The 17,615-nt window shown below is 40.6% G+C and overlaps 1 protein-coding gene across 2 annotated transcripts in view; it reads right to left on the reverse strand.

Moving 5' to 3' along the window:
* bcas3 (BCAS3 microtubule associated cell migration factor) overlaps nucleotides 1–16,329 on the reverse strand; it is a 318,853-nt gene extending 302,524 nt beyond the window's left edge. For both annotated transcript variants that reach the window (XM_080427841.1, XM_080427840.1), the window contains exons 1-5: nucleotides 16,269–16,329; nucleotides 12,419–12,510; nucleotides 11,803–11,857; nucleotides 11,107–11,182; nucleotides 8,440–8,546 (exon numbers count right to left, since the gene is read on the reverse strand). In XM_080427841.1, the coding sequence (XP_080283967.1) occupies nucleotides 8,440–8,546; nucleotides 11,107–11,182; nucleotides 11,803–11,857; nucleotides 12,419–12,489 (309 nt within the window). In that variant the 5' untranslated portion in view covers nucleotides 12,490–12,510; nucleotides 16,269–16,329. The remainder of the gene's footprint in view (nucleotides 1–8,439; nucleotides 8,547–11,106; nucleotides 11,183–11,802; nucleotides 11,858–12,418; nucleotides 12,511–16,268) is intronic.
* Nucleotides 16,330–17,615: the final 1,286 nt, after the last annotated feature.

The following is a 17,615-nucleotide window of genomic DNA, read 5'->3' on the forward strand; positions in this document are numbered from 1 at the left end:
GGCCACAGCAAATGACTGTGTCTGTTATGTCTACAACATGGATTAAAGCAAGAAAAATGTTCATGACTGAAAAGGAAAGGGGTCCTCCCACAGGACATGTTGGGGTTTTGAGAGCTTATTTAATTGGCGTGGTAATGCTGCTGTTAGAGCTGAAATACAACTAGCAAAGAGGCAATGTTTGAGAATCAATCTGTAGTAATAATTAATTTAATTATTCAACTAAATAAGAGCTTAAACTGCATAACAATGACAAATAAACAATACGTATTAGTCCATGGGCCAAGATCCCATATTTAACAAATCTGTACCATCTGGGTGGGCAAATTCTAGTTGTGATTTTTTTTATTGCTATATATCCCTAGATTATGTTTTTATATGATAGACCTTGCTGACTGGTAGCTTATGTGTCATTCGAAAAAGGGAAAGCCCCATCCCTGCAAATCATCTTTATTTCATTATATCCTCTCCTGGGGTGTGTCTGCATTACTGGCAACCCATAGATACTTGTTATAAGCTCCTATGTCATGTTTGAAGTCATTTGCCGACACTGGTAGATTTTCAGGTTTAAATCATTGCAATGTATTTTCCAATTAAGGTAACTTTTTCACAAAAGGTAACACTTCCTATGCATTTTATATATTGCATTATAAACATACTTATAATGCATTATAATTTGATTACAACATTGTATAATTATACAAACTCATAATACTTTATACCAACAATCACAAAGCATTTTACAATGACTTATTAGGCCAAGTATTATAATACTTCATAATTACTGGACACTCAGACAACCCCCTCTTATTTTAGAGTGTCCATGGTCAAATTTGACTTTTAACTGCTTTTATATGAACACAAAAACCCTATATCTTCAATGTATTCAACCAGTGGTTAACATGTGTATCTCCAGTGAATATTCAAAGATGTGACACTGAAAAGGTATTTCTAAATTAATATTGTTAAAAATTATTCAAAACATAGACCATAATAAGTACATATTACCTACAGAACATCAACATGAGCAGTCAACTGTGTATATGTGTGCGTGAGATATATCTTTTTGAATCTTATACTCTCTCCTTCAACATAGTACATCTCTGATCTTGTGCTACACATGAACAATCCAGCTTCATCAGCTAATAAACTTGCCTTGACCTCAAGTTCTGCAATTAGAGAACACTACTTTTTCAAAATCCTAAATACAGTATAGTGTTTTTCATCTGATTGCTGCAAGACCAATTATGTTTTCCTCCACAATAGGCTTTTGAACCTATGACATTTACATCTAATCGACACCTGTGGTGTCTCGCCTCCACTGCTCGCAATGGAAGCCGAGACTCAATTAAGGCACATTATGTGGCCTAAATCGATCAATTTAACCTGCTGTGATACACAGTTGTCTAAAACTTTTGATTTTGAATGATGTATGACGAAGATTTTTACTGTGTGGCACCGCAGGGGCCAGCCGTCTACAACTGTGTGTGTGTGTGTGTGTGTGTGTGTGTGTGTGTGTGTGTGTGTGTGTGTGTGTGTGTGTGTGTGTGTCAGAGAGTTTTCCATCTAATTTTGGTCAAAATGGTGGCACTTTTGACCAGGAACAGTAAAGGTGTAACAAAGTTGAATAAACCACTCACATTTCAACAGTGGGGAGAAAATCATAAGGTCTTCACTTGAGGCAATCGGATGAAAAACACAATAATTAGGATTTGGGAAAGTTAAAAAATGTAAGTACCCTAACCCTCTTGGGTGCATACAAGGTGCAACATTCAGCTGCCTTCTCTAGAATCTTCAATCAAAGTAGAACAGAATAGAACAGAAAACTGAAAGACCATGTTGGCTTCAGAGTGAGTCCAGGTAGACTTGGAACAACTCTATGATGAGGGTGAATGAGGAATTCTCAAAACGCTCTGTGAGTGACGCCTGATGGACATCATGTTGAAAGCCGTAAAATGCTCCTCAGGGCTTCTTCCAGGAGGAGAATATATGTAGTATGTTTGCCCTTTAGCCAGAGAAGGAAGCCTTTCCAGGTAAGCCTCATCAATGCTTTGTAGACAAGCATGTGCTGCTAATCTGTTGTACTTTCACATCAGCTACTGACCCTTCCGCAATAACACAAGACTCCACACAGAGTCTTGTGTGGAGCATCTTGGACTCATTTCCCTAGTATGGAAAGTACATTGCAAATGGTGTGGAACTCCACCATTCTGATGACAGTGTTTGTTTTAACTTGTCATACTATTTCAGATTATTTCTGTTACCTTGACGTATAATGCACAGTCAAACACGCAGCTGATTGTCTTAAAAAATATTTAATTTCAAAACAACACAATGTGTAAGTACTGTATGCAGATTCAAACACATTGCTTGTATTACCTTTATAAATGTTTTAGTTGCCTTAGATTCAAGATTAAATATTATATTGTGTGCTTTTTGGAAACAATGAATACGCTAATAGGAGGAAATAACAAAATGTCCAATAAATATGAAAGCTACTCCTGTGAATAGGCTATCATATATTAACTTACTTGTATTGATCCTATAAGCAATATCCATTGGTCTGGTCTGCCCCATGGACTATATTTTTGAACGTGTGTGTGTGTGTGTGTGTGTGTGTGTGTGTGTGTGTGTGTGTGTGTGTGTGTGTGTGTGTGTGTGTGTGTGTGTGTGTGTGTGAGTGAGAGAATCGAACCAGAATATTTAGCAGCCTTCCATTATTCGGATTAGTGGACTCATCTGTGTGAGGGACAGCATTTAGGAGCTTTCCCGAAAGCTGCCTCTTCAGTAGAGTGGTGCAGGGATCCGACTACAGAAATATTATTTCTGTAGTCGGAACCAGGAAGCTAGCAGCTTCCTGGTTCTCTTGACAAAAGTCAATGGGATTTTTTGCACTGGATTTTCATTGTTGCTGAAAATAAGCTCTAGGGCAGAGAAAAGTTCATGATACTTACACGTTTTGATCCGCAAGATAATCTTCACAAAAAAAGAACCATTTTATGATTTTTAGCTTAAGTGTAATCACCAGAAGTAAAACGCTGGTTATCAGGAGATCTCTGATGTCACCAGAATATGCCCATATATGGGTACATGTCAGTCGGACATTTTTTTCGAGATATGTGGGGGACAGACAGATAGACAGAGATTTTGTGCATTTATAGATATAGATATATACCCCGACTAGTCGACTTTGAAAAAGGTTACTTTTGCATATCCCAATTTGATATGAAATAACACACAAAAGATATTTTTTTACCGAGCAGCAGCTCACTGTAGTCATTGGGATAAGGGACATCATGCTTTGTGGGGTAACTGGGTTTAGACTGTTTCTATTAGGGGTGCTGGGGTAAACAATACATCAACATGCAGGTATACTCAATTATGTCAGTCATAAAGTACCGGTGGCATTGTCATAGATAAACTTGAGATGGGCTGGAAAGCTAGGACTCCACATGGTCACGTCAGACAATAGGGGGGGCTAGGACAAAGAACGATTTGTTCACACTGTAAGAAAAATAATCTATTCCAACTGCGTGGAATCGGCTTTTGATGGAGACGGCAACAGAGGAAGGGGTACGAGGGAGGGTTGGCGGTTGACGTACCAGCCAAACCGCAAAGTAAAAGCTACCAAGCACAGAATAAAGGTCCCAGTGGCATTGCGATGCAAACGAGCTGCCTACTCTCTCTCTGTGACACAGCCAACAGGGCAGAGAGAGAGCGAGGGGGGGTTGAGGGGGGGGGGGGGGAGGGGGTAATGCCAAGCAGGCAGCAGAGCTGTCCAGGACAGACAGACAAACTGATAATGTCTCCGTCCGACTTGAACAGAAAGAAGCACTGTGAGCAATCGTGAGTGCTGCCAAGAGATATTAAATCACTTAACATCCACATCTTTCCTTGCTCAAAAAATCCAGTGAGAACTAAGATTAGATGCTGAATTTATCGTACAAATTTGCTGCAAGCAAACAAACAGGTTTTATTGTTTCCGTGGCTCAAGTACCTGTACCACTGTCACCCACCAGAACCAAGTTCACACCAGGTCGTTTGAACAGGATTTAAATAACCTTATGAAGTTGACACTAACGGAAACGGTTGCTCCATCAGGGAGGAGTTTAAAGGTCTTTACAACAGTAGAAAATATAGCCATAAAGCCGTTTAATGGATGCCTGTGTCTCTCTCCGCCTGGCTTTAGGTCTGAGAATCAAGCCAGGATGTTAGGTCAATGGCCTGCGTGATTCTCTGGTATGTGTAATAGTGCATTGTGTTAAGCGCTGAATGCCCCACTTTTGTCATTCTTTTTTGCGTTAAATTACAGTGAAACATGCATTATCACATTACCAGTGCTCTAATCTGCGTGTTTTAAGTCCATAAACCCATCTGACGGGATGATCGCTCTTTTGTGCAATTAGTAGCCTTTTCAAAGTGGCGGATTTGGAGGCATGTTTTTATTAAAAGTGCTCCGGCTCCAGCGGTGGCAGATTAACAAGAGTATTGCACACAGTGACAGGTTAAAGAAACGCCACAACCCGGAATAAACCGGAGAGTGGAATTCCTATACAGACAAATGGAGCTGGTGCAAGAGGGAATAATGGAATTTAGCAGATTGAAACAAACAGAGAGGGGGGGTGGGGGTTGGTGAGGTTAATGCGTCCAGTTATTGTACATTACCCAGTCGCTCATCCTGCCCTTACAAGGCTCTGTGTGACATCAACAGCCATCAACAACCTTCCCACCATTACATTAGTGTCCCATTGTATGCAATATGCCAAATTGCTTTCTTTGTATTCATTTTATTCATTTCAATTTGTGCGTCGGATGTTTTTGTGTAATCGCAGTGTCTGCTGTTGTGTTTTAATCTCTCTCTGATGTTAATGCTCTAAGCTGTGAACCAGTGATATCTGGGCCATATTCAAGTGAGTACACGCACACACACATACACACGTGGGACACACAGCTGGGCATATTGGGGTGGATAGATGGAGAGGGTCAACTACTTAGGCGACAGCAGAAAGTGCTTTTCAGGATCCTAAAATAACGGTGCTTACGCAAATGCTGTTGATTGCACGGACTTCTTTTTTAAACTTTTTTTCCCGCTGACTTTAGTTTTTTTTCGCACCTTAACTAACGTCCATATTATCACGTACAGTATACATCTGCTGCAATGCTCACGCACCTTTATATCTAACCTCAGGTACTATGTGGAAATATGTAGATCATTTGTTTGTTTTCTTTGATTGATCTCTTCCCCCTTGCCCCCCCCCTTCTTCTTCTTCCCTTTCTTTTTTTCTTCTATGGATATAACAAAACGATAAAACATTGCACAAACACTAATTTCACCCACTTTTTTACTTCTGTAAACCTGTGATGTGACAATACAGCTGATTCTGATTGATTTGGGATTCCATTAAAAGGCACAGCAGAAAGGATGTGCATTGGAGACTATTCTAGCTATTGAGCTGCAAAGACAGACAGTTATAACTCCAGACACTGGAGGCAGACAAAACGTGCGCATGTGTCTGTACATGTGCGTGCTTGTGTATCAGAGAGACCCGACTTGATATATCGTCGCCCCCTTATCTGGGACTGTTCTAGTCGCCACCACCAGGCTCAGCCAGACACCTCGCTTCAAAGCAGGTCGTTTCCTCACAACACCTCTTCAGACAAACAATTAGCCCCTCACAGTCTGCCTCTTATCAGCCTGTGGCGGACGGCACCTCTCCGTTTGCAGATTCCTGTCTGAGGGGACCGTAATCTATGGTGGTCACACACAAAGTGGCTAAACACACCACACACACACACACACACACACATACCTCAACAACTCTCTCTCTCAGTTCCTTCATCAGAGGAGAGAGTGAGAGTGTGTGTGTGTGTGTGTGTGTGTGTGTGTGTGTGTGTGTGTGTGTGTGTGTGTGTGTGTGTGTGTGTGTGTGTGTGTGTGATGCACACACTCATTCCTGCTTCTCTGGGCCATTACGGAGGGTGTTGGCTTAGCGTCTGTCACAAACACTTCACAGCCACTCAAGAGGCAGCGACCGAGGCACTTTCAACGCTTACTTAAAGCCCTGTGAAAAAACATGCCCCAGAATCATCCTGTAAACTTCCAAAACTCAAAAGGAAAACAAAGCGAGGGAGGAGAGGCGCGCGATAAGAGGCAGGCCTGATGAGGGGGAACCGACGGTGTCAGGTCCAACTGGAGCTGAAATGGAGTGGAACAACGGAGTCCCACAAGGTGTTTCACCATCAAGTACAACTCCCTGCTTTCCCTTAACGATTGCAGTATAAAAACCACAGGCTGGAGACTCGATTGTTCACTGCCACATCGCAGTGAGCGGACAGCTTCTGTGTGTTCAATAAGTGTGCGTGTGAGCCGTGCACATCAGGGGAAAATAGTGTGTCTGTTCCCCCGCGGCCGGTGGATGTTTATAAAGCGACTGATTAAGGACGTTGGTGTGTTTAGATCTCACAGGATGTATGTGAAGTTTGCATGTTTTGGTGACAGGCCCTACATGAAAGGCGATACTCTGCCAGTGAGGCCTCCACAGCGTTGTGGGTTATTCGTTAAGTCACCCAACTGACAAAATCCTCTAATGATTTTCCAGGACCGACTGAAAAAAAGGAACGCCAAAATTATATATCTGTCCCATGCTTCCTGGAAAATGGCTTTGAGGGTAAAAAATTGGCCCGGTCATAAGAACATCTTTCAAGAACATGCATTTCAGCACAGGAGGTTGCAATAATAAATAGAGCATCGAAGGAAATGGTTATTTTATAAAGTGATTAATTTTTCTTCTTGGGAGGGGGGGGGGGATTCGTTTTATATTTCATTTGTTCCGTCTGTTAAACATATGACCCATGACTGACAGAGGTCACACCAAACTAAATGCTATCCCTCGCGCATTAAAAGGCCTCCATCTTGTGGCCACGTTTGACTGCTCAGTGACAGGGGAAGTACAGCAGAGGGACTGCGGCAGTGGCCCGACTGTCATTTTCTCAAGGATCGACACACTACTGTGGAATGAATGTTTGCGTTTTTAACTTACCGAGTCACGCTGTGTGTTCGTGTGTGTGTGTGTGTGTGTGTGTGTGTGTGTGTGTGTGTGTGTGTGTGTGTGTGTGTGTGTGTGTGTGTGTGTGTGTGTGTGTGTGTGTGTGTGTGTTTTCGTGTGTTTCTGTGTGTCCATGCTGCTATTTATATTGTTAATCTCTGTACGTAATATATTACCAGCTGTACATATCAACAAGACTTAATAAATAAAATATATTTGGAGTAACTAGGCAGTGGTTACTTTGTGTGAATTGGATGGACAGAAAACAATGCTGTGCTCACCAACAAATCACAGAATCTCTTGTGTCTCGTCTTACCGTTTCCTGTTTTGGTTCATAAATATATTTTGTCTATGTTTGATGTTTAACAGAGCTTGTCCTGCAATTCATTTTCACATCACCAAGGCCTATGAAAAGGAAAACTTCCAACTTGCCTTGCTTTCTGAACCTACATATTACCAGCTGAATACTGGTCACACATGTACATATCCTGGTCAACAGTGACACCCAATGGACATTAATATTTACTGTAAGATTAAAAAATGAAAAGGTGACAAGAAGGGATACATGGCGAGAGGAGTTGAGGTGTATGCTGAACAGCTGAGTTTCAGACTGTGGCAGAAAAAAAGTGAGTCTGCAGTTGCAACTGCAAGGGGGAGCAACCCCAAAACCATTTTGGGGAGTTTTTGCAAGGATCTTTAAAACTGTAAATACACTATTACAGTGTGTCTGGGAGCTCAGTCAGTAGAGAACTCGCCTTTGGACCACAAGGTTCTGATTTCGAACCAGGGCACCGCTAACTCAGCATAGAGTAGCACGCGTACGGCTTGGTGGTTACTACGGTAAGTTGTGCAATAAGTACTGGGAGCAGATGGTAAGTATTGCAGTCCATCTCAGCAATCCATCGACAATAAGCCACTCCGACCGACTTATTCCTACTGCTAATACAGTGTAGTGACAATCTACTCAACTGTCCAGTGATTTCGAGTTTTTGAGTTGTTTCTGAAGATGTGTACTTCCGTAACTATGGGTCGTGACACCAAATGGGGTTGCGGGAAGGTGAAGGTCATTGCCAACTGATATAAAAAAAAGTCTATTTCGTTTAGTTTTTTAAATCTAAAAATAAATTATAAAAAAAGCATATCCTGTGAATGCATTTTATTTGTTTTATTGCTTTGCTTTGCTTCATTACAGTTAAAGCTTTTTTATTAAGGTTAAAGCTGACAATGCATTGCGACGCATTGTGAGCTTGTAGATTTATCTATTTTCAGCGACAAGGTATAGACCCCTTAGGGACCCTGGTCGGTTTAAATGGTCATGGACACATGTCCAGCTTATTAGGTGGCATTTGGATCACTCACCACTCAATGCTACAAGCAGGTTTATGTTATCACTCACCGATATGCTCCAGATCTGCATCCCATCTGTGTAGCCAATCAGCAGGCAGAGTGGGGGGTCTGCGGTGCCTCCATGCATCTCCATGAACTCTGGGTTCCGAGCTGTGTCTGCGTTTACAGGGAGGTAGGTGTTAAATGATTAACCACATGAACCCTAGCGTCCCTATTCTGGGCATGTCATAATAGGCAAACATACAGTGAAAATAGCAGATCTACAAGCATTGCGAGCGTGTAGATCTGCTATTTTCGAAGAGATTTTGTGTAAAGGGGGAAAAAAGCAGGGGGCCAAGAATAGAACCCTGTGGGACCCCGGACAAGTAAATGGGGTCTAAAGGACAACTTTGTTTTTTTTACAACCAAGGTTTATGTTTTAGCTTGTAATCAAAAGTAAATAAAAGATGAGTGTTAATTTTTTTTTCATTTACTGCTTTCTATAGTTTTAGCGATCTTTTTTACAGTGGGCGGGGGCATTCGGGCAGGTGGCTAAATATGTATTTTTTACACAATAAAAAAGGTCCTGTGGTCTTTGATGGCCAGATGTAAGTTATTGGGGGCTAGAAAAGCTACTGTAAATAATAATAAAGAGCCCAAATGTCCCTGCCCACTGTAAAAAAGATCGCGAAAAGTGCTAAAACTATAGAAAGCAGTAAATGATTTTTTTTAACACTCATCTTTTATTTACGTTAATTACAAGCTAAAACATAAACCTTGGTTGTAAAAAAAACAAAGTTGTCCTTTAAGTGGTTACCGGTAAATTATCAATTACATTTTCAATTGAATTGTTATGAAAATAATTGATTTAGTAATGTATCTTGTAAACATTTCTAATATGTGCTATTCACAATCAAAATATGAATCCTTGCAGAATTATGTTTTGGACTGGGTTAAACATAAGCTATTTCAAGCAGTCTGGCTCAATATAACTTTAACGTACTTTAAAATGAAAATGTTTAAATATTTTTCAACAGATGAACCTGTGAATATGAAAATAAGCATGTGTACCACAGTCTGGTAAGGGGAAAGAATTAAATCACAAAGTGGAATTAAGGTAAAAATAGCAACTTGAAAACAGCAGTGACAACAACATGGTAGTCATGTGTGATCAATTCATTTCAAAAATATATTCAAGAAGAGGGAACATCAGTGGCAGATGTAGCCTTTAGTGTCCGTCTCTGCCTGTTGGGGTTACATGTGTGCAAGATGCTTATTCCATTCCTCCACTTTACACATATCACACCATCTATCAGCGCCCCCTGGCTTACAGGAAGAGGAGTGGAGCCTTCAGATCACCACACTGCTTAAAGTATTCCCCTACTTAATTCCTCAGTTCCTTGCCTAACACTATGCATTTGATTGTCTGTGCATTTTCTTGTGCACAAGGTGCATGTTGGGAAGTAAAGCTTTGAAATGTGAACTGATATGGCGTAATTGTCTGACACACACAAGAACCAGAGACGTAAACAAAGTTCTAGCAGCCTTGTAAAGTCAACAGTTGTCAGGCTGAAGTAGAGATCTCACACACACACACACACACACACACACACACACACACACACACACACACACACACACACACACACACACACACACACACACACACACACACACACACACACACACACACACACACACACACACACACACACACACACACACACACACACACACACACACACACACAAAGACTTTGAGAAATGAACCATCAAATGGTTGACAAACAGCAGCCAAACACCCTTCATGTCACATTTAAAGAGACTGGTTGTGTCATAATACTGTTCCTTTCCAGGGACATCTTGAGGAGGTGCCAACATTTCAACATATGTAATTTCGTTCCAGGAACAAATCAAGTGTATCCAAAGTCAAAAGATAGTGTAATGTAATTTCACTTGGCTCTAAAAGAATTACATTGGTTTCCATCCACAGGAATGTTTCCTAAACCAAGCAGAAAACAACTGAGACTCCACTAATGTCAAGTTCACCATCTGTGCTGGAAAACTGTCAGGATCGACGTGCCGTTTGGTGCCGGTTTCATAATTTTTCTGGGATATAATTCCCAGAAAAAGGCACAGACGTGGTAAAGATTTAAGAAAGGGACAGACATAGATATATCTTCTATCTGAAGTGTGTGACACTTTGTACCGATAGGAGTACAGAGCTCCTCTAGCCTTGAGTTTACACAACCTATAGTTGAACTCTACTTCTAACAACTAACATTCACTTGCTCTTCAGTCTGTACGTAGGCACAGGATTCTTCAACTATTAAACCCTAAGCGTGAACCCTTGATTTGTGCAGCCAGAAGGTAAGGCTGGAACAAAGGCAAAAAAAAAATGTAAATTTTTACACTGGCACTAATGAAATCTCCCTCTTATCTTTTATTTGGAGAACATAGACTGGATACACACAGACTGAGTTGGTGAAATAAAATGCAATAAAACCCAGGGTTTTTGAGATAGGTTGTCATTTTTCATTAGGCTCAAGTTTTTAGTCTGTTATGCCAGCTGTACTGGTTCCACTGCTGTGTGTCAAACGTGAGATCCTATGGATTAGGCTGCTGATAAAAATCAACATTTACCGCCCTCAAACTATAGCCATAAATGAACACTGCAGATATTGCAGTGCACACTCACATGGCCAAAACTTCAAATCATTTTCCACTTGTTGACTTACCGTTAAGGTCAGCTTTCTCAAATCGAACCCAAATGATTTTCTCTTTTTCATCAGTTGGAGGTGCCCCAGTGTATGCCTGAGATGAGAACCACAGTAGGAAAAGAATTGTGCATCATTCTAGCAGTCTGACATCAACAGGTAAGAGGCTAATGTTAAGTACAATTACAGTACCATTATTGCAGAGGATAGACGGTAAAACATTTACAGACATTCGTTTATTAGTGACTGAATTGAATTCCTTAGCCCAGTGGTGTTCAAACTTTTAGCAAATCTACAAACTTGTGATGTGATGCGTTGTGAGCTTGTCTATCGGCTATATTTGCTATGAGTACAGGTGTACCTTGAGATTTTGACTTGCCCTTTGCTGTTCCTTGGACAAAACACTTCTCATTCACTCATCCACAACAACAATGTTGGGGCCTATGAGTGGCATGCCCAAAATAGGTTGAAAGTTGTTCAAATATATTTCTTAGAGTCAAGAGTCAAAGAATTTGACTCTGTACAGGGAAGTGAGTGCATAGGAAATTGAAAGAAATAATGCGTGTAGTTTTGTACACCTGGATCTCATCATGGCACACCGTTTGGGAACCACTGCCCTAGCCTTAGTCACAATACAAACTGTCTTTACTGTCCGACACTGACAGACATCACTAATATATCAAGTAACAGAGTAAAATAGATTGCCTAATGAGTTACCTGGGGGACAACATCTTGCAAGAAGGTCACCACACTTTCCATGTAAGTCTGTTCCCTGAAAAAAAGCCATAGCAGATCACCGGGTAAGTGCATTCATCATAATATAGTTCAGCTAGCACCCAAAGAAGAATAGTCCATTGTTCTAATTAATTAATTAATTAACAACAGATGAGCCATGAAAAGATTCTGACTCACATGCTGATTTAGTGTTGCAAGGGGAGACATGTGAGCTGAATAAATCAATGACATCTGTGAGCTAATGTGACAAATCTTCAATACCTCATGGAGCGTCGGAAAACCCCTTCACCACCACATCATTAAGTCTGTCAGACCAACATCATCACCGGTGTAATTTACACTGTTGTTCCTAGTTTCAACTCTCATGAGTTGATGAGTCACTGAATGATCAGTGATTCATTAGCCAATAACAGATCACTCACACAAGGCATTGACATGTGGATTCACATTGCTTTCACAGTGCTATGTAACTTCTATCATATTTTATTAAATGAGCTTCATGGACTCACCAACTTCCTCCATTCCTATCTATTTATTTAGTACAGATTTCTTATCACTGTTATGTACTAGTTTGTATGTTGTTCGAAAATGTTCTTACGTGGCAGCTTGCGCCCGCACCACAACCCCTCCAGCACAGCGGCTTGGCCTGCGCGGAGAGTCAGACGCCATTTTGTCCTCCTGATTTTTAACCTGCATGGGTAGAAAGAGACGAGAAAACACGGATGCAAACAGTTAATCGAACTAATCAAATATATTTGAATAAGATAATACATTTTCAAAAATAAAGAAGATCTACAAGCTCACAATGTGTCATGTTGTAAGCTTGTGAGCTAGGGCTTGTGAGCTAGGGCTTAAGTGGTTAATGAGAATAATCAATTAAGTCGATGATAAAAAATTTATTTGATTTTTTTTTGCATCACTTTGTTGACATATAAGGACAAAAAGTGCTTTCATTATTCGATTAATTGAAAAAGTAATCAACAGAATAATCACTAGGAAGACAATTGATAGTTGAAGCCCTAGTTGGTACCCTGGGTTTTAATTCAAAGTTATGTCATTGCTGGATGATTAGATCAAACCAATTCATATTCATCTTAAGCCTGGCATAGACTTTGCGAGGATTGGTAACATGTCAGGCTGTGTGATGTGACTCATGCATTATCAGCCACATTGTGCATTTTGAAGCTTTCCCACTGTTATCAGTTGCAGGATTTGGTTGAATGAGGCGGCATCCTTAATCAGCTGACAGCAGCACAACGACCAAGCTCCTTTGACAGCAAGCAATCTAGGAATAGCATCCTGGCACCTGCGAGACTACATGCTTATTAGAACCCGACCAATACCACATTTTGAAGAGTCCTAGAGGCATCATTGATGAACCAACATTAGTGGCAGCCAGACATCAGGCAGACACCACAAGCCCCCAATATAAAACACTTACACTAAAATAAGCAGAACCACATGTAACCTGTCAGATATACATGTTGTTATTACATTTTATAAGTGTTAACATTTATCTGCAAAGGGTACTATTAATTGAATCCTGGAGCTTTTACCCTCTTAGTTTGTTTTGTTTTGGGTGGTGACTGTGAAAGCCTCATTCGGACCAAAGATCCACATCCTGATCCACCTGTACGAGGTGGTATGAGAGGAGTTCAATACTAACAGTGAAGACTGACAGTGGTTCATTTCTAGTGTGAACAGAACATCATTCACAGTCACACTAACCTCGTAGTGTGAATGACAAGATCTTCACTGCCGTGATGATACACTAGTTGCATCACTTTCAAAGGGGACAAAATAATGAGCTTTGGGTTTTTGGGGAAATAATTATGATCAAAAGAAATTGGCAAGCAGCTGCATTCTAGTTATTGTATCAGTGCAGATCAATGAAAGCACAGTGTAGTATTTGAAACAGTATAAGCCTCAGACCTTAACCAATAAAATGGTAGTGACGCAAATCTGTCTTCTCTATCACCACTGTTGTTCCTCAGCAGATGTTCAAACGTCAGTGCTACATTCTAGTGTCTGCAGTGTTTGACAAACATGGGTTTACTTTGAATATATGATTTTTGATTTATTAATCCCAAATTGGGCTGTAGAACCGGTGGAAAATGCGCTGTGAGTCGGCTGTATGCACATCTTCACTTGACTGTACACACGTGCAGTTTTCAGCGAATCTGACAACCAAGTCCATAAAATATTCAAATTATAATAATTCAAAATATTCTCGACCAGATACCATGAGCCACACAACCAACAACATACTTTAATAAGACAGGATTGTATGATTTATAATGTAAAAGGATATAGGCACATACTTAAAGGTTTCATGACATCATATTTTTTTCTTTTTAGGTTTTCTGACCTCAATTACACCCAAAAGAACGGAACTTTGAACATTCAGTGGATTTTCTGTACTCTGGGATTTTCTGAATAATTCTGTGATTGGCCCGTGGACTTTGATGTCACAGTCCATTAACTCATTGACTGCCAATGACGACAGTTTTCTACAAGGCTCAGACCGCCAATGACGAGATTCTCGTCATGTGTGTTTTCAGTGGTTTTAAGATAGAGGGCGCTCTTCCACGGCCTGTGAATGATCCCAGGATCACCCAAGAAGAGTACACCCAGAAATCACGTGATCACAACAAAATGAAGCTGGTTTCATTCGGTGTTATACGATTTGTAAAAGTCAAATTTTCTCTGTTTTCTGTTGTTTTTGGCGAAAACAAGCCACATTTGATTCAACTGCCCATAACTATAGAATAGATCATTCTGACGCCACGCTTTTTTCCCCCAGATTCTCCGAGACCACCCTATGTCTTTTGTGGTGATCGCTGTGAAAAATAATATTCCATGATTTTTCAAAGTTTAGTAAAAACGCTCAAAATCGCTAGCAAGGGCAGCTATAGACAATGTTTTAATTCTGTCAGTTAAAGAGTTAATCCCGCCCCCTCTCTATGTTGCCACTTGCCACCACTTATATAAAAAACATTATTAGCTTTTAGCGTCGCACATTCAATGTTGCCAGGTTTGGCGAGAAAAACAAGCAATCAGGTCTATGAAAACAATCACACACACACACACACACACACACACACACACACACACACACACACACACACACAGCACCTGATATAATATGACTTGTCATTTCTTTCTTGTTTTCTCATTGCAGCTGAAAATACCTCAGAACACAGAGAGAAAAAGACCTGCCATGGCTCACTGGAGTGGATTTTTCAGTTAAAACCTTTTAATACACATTTGAAGGACCATGATAAAGACTTTTAATGTTTTGTAAAACCAGCATGTCATGAAACCTTTAATTACCCTCTAAACATGGGTCCAATAATCCAACCACATGGCTTATGTTTACAAATTCTGGGCCGGTAGTGGCCTGTAGTGAAGAAACAATGTATCAAAACAATATTCTGGTCCAAATGAAAGAAGTGGACTGTTATGTGAAAGTGAAGGTAGATGCATTTCAACTGACAAGACATGTGGTGGACTGCAGTCAACTGTCACTACAGGCCATCATCTTCAACCAACACATTGATTTAGATACAATACAATACAGACTGCCACAACTACACAAGCAACAATCCTCAAAATGTCTTAGCTAGAGCCAGCTGTTCATGACAATAACTTTTGCAGCGAACAAAATCTGCACCTTTTCAGGCGTGGTGCCTATAATAATAATAATAATATATTAAGCTCACAATAGGCCTGTTTCACAGCAGGCATGTTGACATGTCGTAGGGTTAAACACTAAGATAGTAACAATTATGTGTCTGTTTTAATGTAGGTCTTTCAGTACCAGAATGGCCAATTATTGTGACTTGTACACTTTACTTTACAAACTTCATGCTGGCACACAGAAACAGACCCTCCAACTAAAGCCATTGTCTTTCTACTAAACATTTAGAAACACTCTGTCAGAGCAGAAATTCCAATGCATTTCTTTTGAACTAGCTTGGACTAATAGCTCTATGCTTTCTTAGTAAACCATGATACAATAAAAAGAAGAGAAAGACTATTGTAAAAAAAAAAAAGCACCGAACAATGGCAGCTTGTGCAATCCCTATCCTTCGACATTCACAGTGAAAACATATTTGTCAAGAGAGTCAAACGTCAGCCACAACAACACACACACACACACACACACACACACACACACACACACACACACACACACACACACACACACACACACACACACACACACACACACACACACACACACACACACACGCTAACACTGGGCTATTAGATGGCTAAAGTTACATTGATATTACATTAGCTCACAAGCTAGCCACTGCAGTGCTAGCTGACCAAAACAACGTTGTTTTTGCTTGAATGGTGAATAAAAGCACGGTGTTTAAGAGGTCGGACACAAAGCCCAAGATGTTGTTTTGTTCGTAAAGACATAATTGTCTATATCTTACTGTTGTGTCCAGTAGATCGATATGGAGCTTCTCCAGAATAACGTCAAAACAAACTGAAGCAAAGGAGTTTACGGAAGTGTGCTGACAGACAGCCATCCAATCAGGAGCCGTCGTATGCGGTGTTGCCAGGTTTTGTGAGAGAAATAAGCAGCCTGGTATAGGAAAGCCCAAAAGAAGCGAATGGGCCACATGAGCACTTTAACCTGCGTCAGCTATTTGAAAATAGCTGATCTACAAGCTCACAATGCGTCGCGATGCGACACATTGTGAGCTTGTAGATCTGCTATGTTCTAAAACTCTTGCAATAAAATGTGGAATCTTTTTTTTACATTCTAACAACACAAATGCTCCCTGCTGGCACAAAACATTGTCATGAAAATATTTGAGAACCACTGGTTTAAATAAAAAATGTGGAAACAAGCCTAATAAGCAAGTACACTTATGAAATAAGCGCTCGTTTTAATAACCTGCTGCCTCCTCATAGACCTAGTGTTGACAACGGACCAATCCAGAATTTCCAAGAGTGGAGTGATTGAGTGTAGCTTAAGTGATCACAATATCATTTTCTGCACACGGAAGATTCACGGACCTGGAGCTTATTGTCACAGGACAATCAGCTGCAGGTCTATGAAACACTACTCAAGTGATCTTCTAACAACAGCTCTTGGAAAAATGGACTGGTCCCATGTCCTAAATTGCACCTCTGTGGAGGAGTCCTGGTCCTGTTTCAAAAAAGCTTTTTTGTGTGTACTTGATAACATCGCACCCACAAAGGTGGTGAGGGTCAAAGCTAGCACAGAACCTTGGATGAAGGGTGACATTTTGAATGCCATCAAACTCAGGAACAAAAGCTACTCCGAGCTCAGGAAAAACAAAAGTGAGCAGCTACTTGAAAAGTGCAGAAATCTACGAAATGTAGTTACTAAATTGATCAGAAATGCCAAAAAGAATTTCTTAAATGAGAACATAGAGGCAAACAAAAGCCACCCACAAAAACTGTGGGAGGCACTAAAACAATTAGGCTGCAACGGAAAGATTCAGACTAAATCTACAAACATTTGCATTATTTCAAGTGGCTCGCTCACTACCGACAAGCAATTGGTAGCGGACTGTTTTAACAGTTTCTTCACCACAGTTGCAACCCAGTTGGTAAGCAAACTCCCTCAGCATTCAGGTCTGTATGGCCCCGACCACATTCAATCTCACTATGAGAAACTAGGGGCTAAAAAAGATTCCTTCTTTTTCAAACCTGTATTGACTGTTGATGTGCAAAACAAACTCCTCGCCCTACAGCCAAACAAGGCCACCGGCCTTGACAACATCCCCACCAGATTCCTCAGAGACGCA

The sequence above is a fragment of the Gymnoscopelus braueri genome (assembly GCF_963280865.1).
Source record: "Gymnoscopelus braueri genome assembly, chromosome: 5".
Taxonomy (NCBI): Eukaryota; Metazoa; Chordata; class Actinopteri; order Myctophiformes; family Myctophidae; genus Gymnoscopelus; species Gymnoscopelus braueri.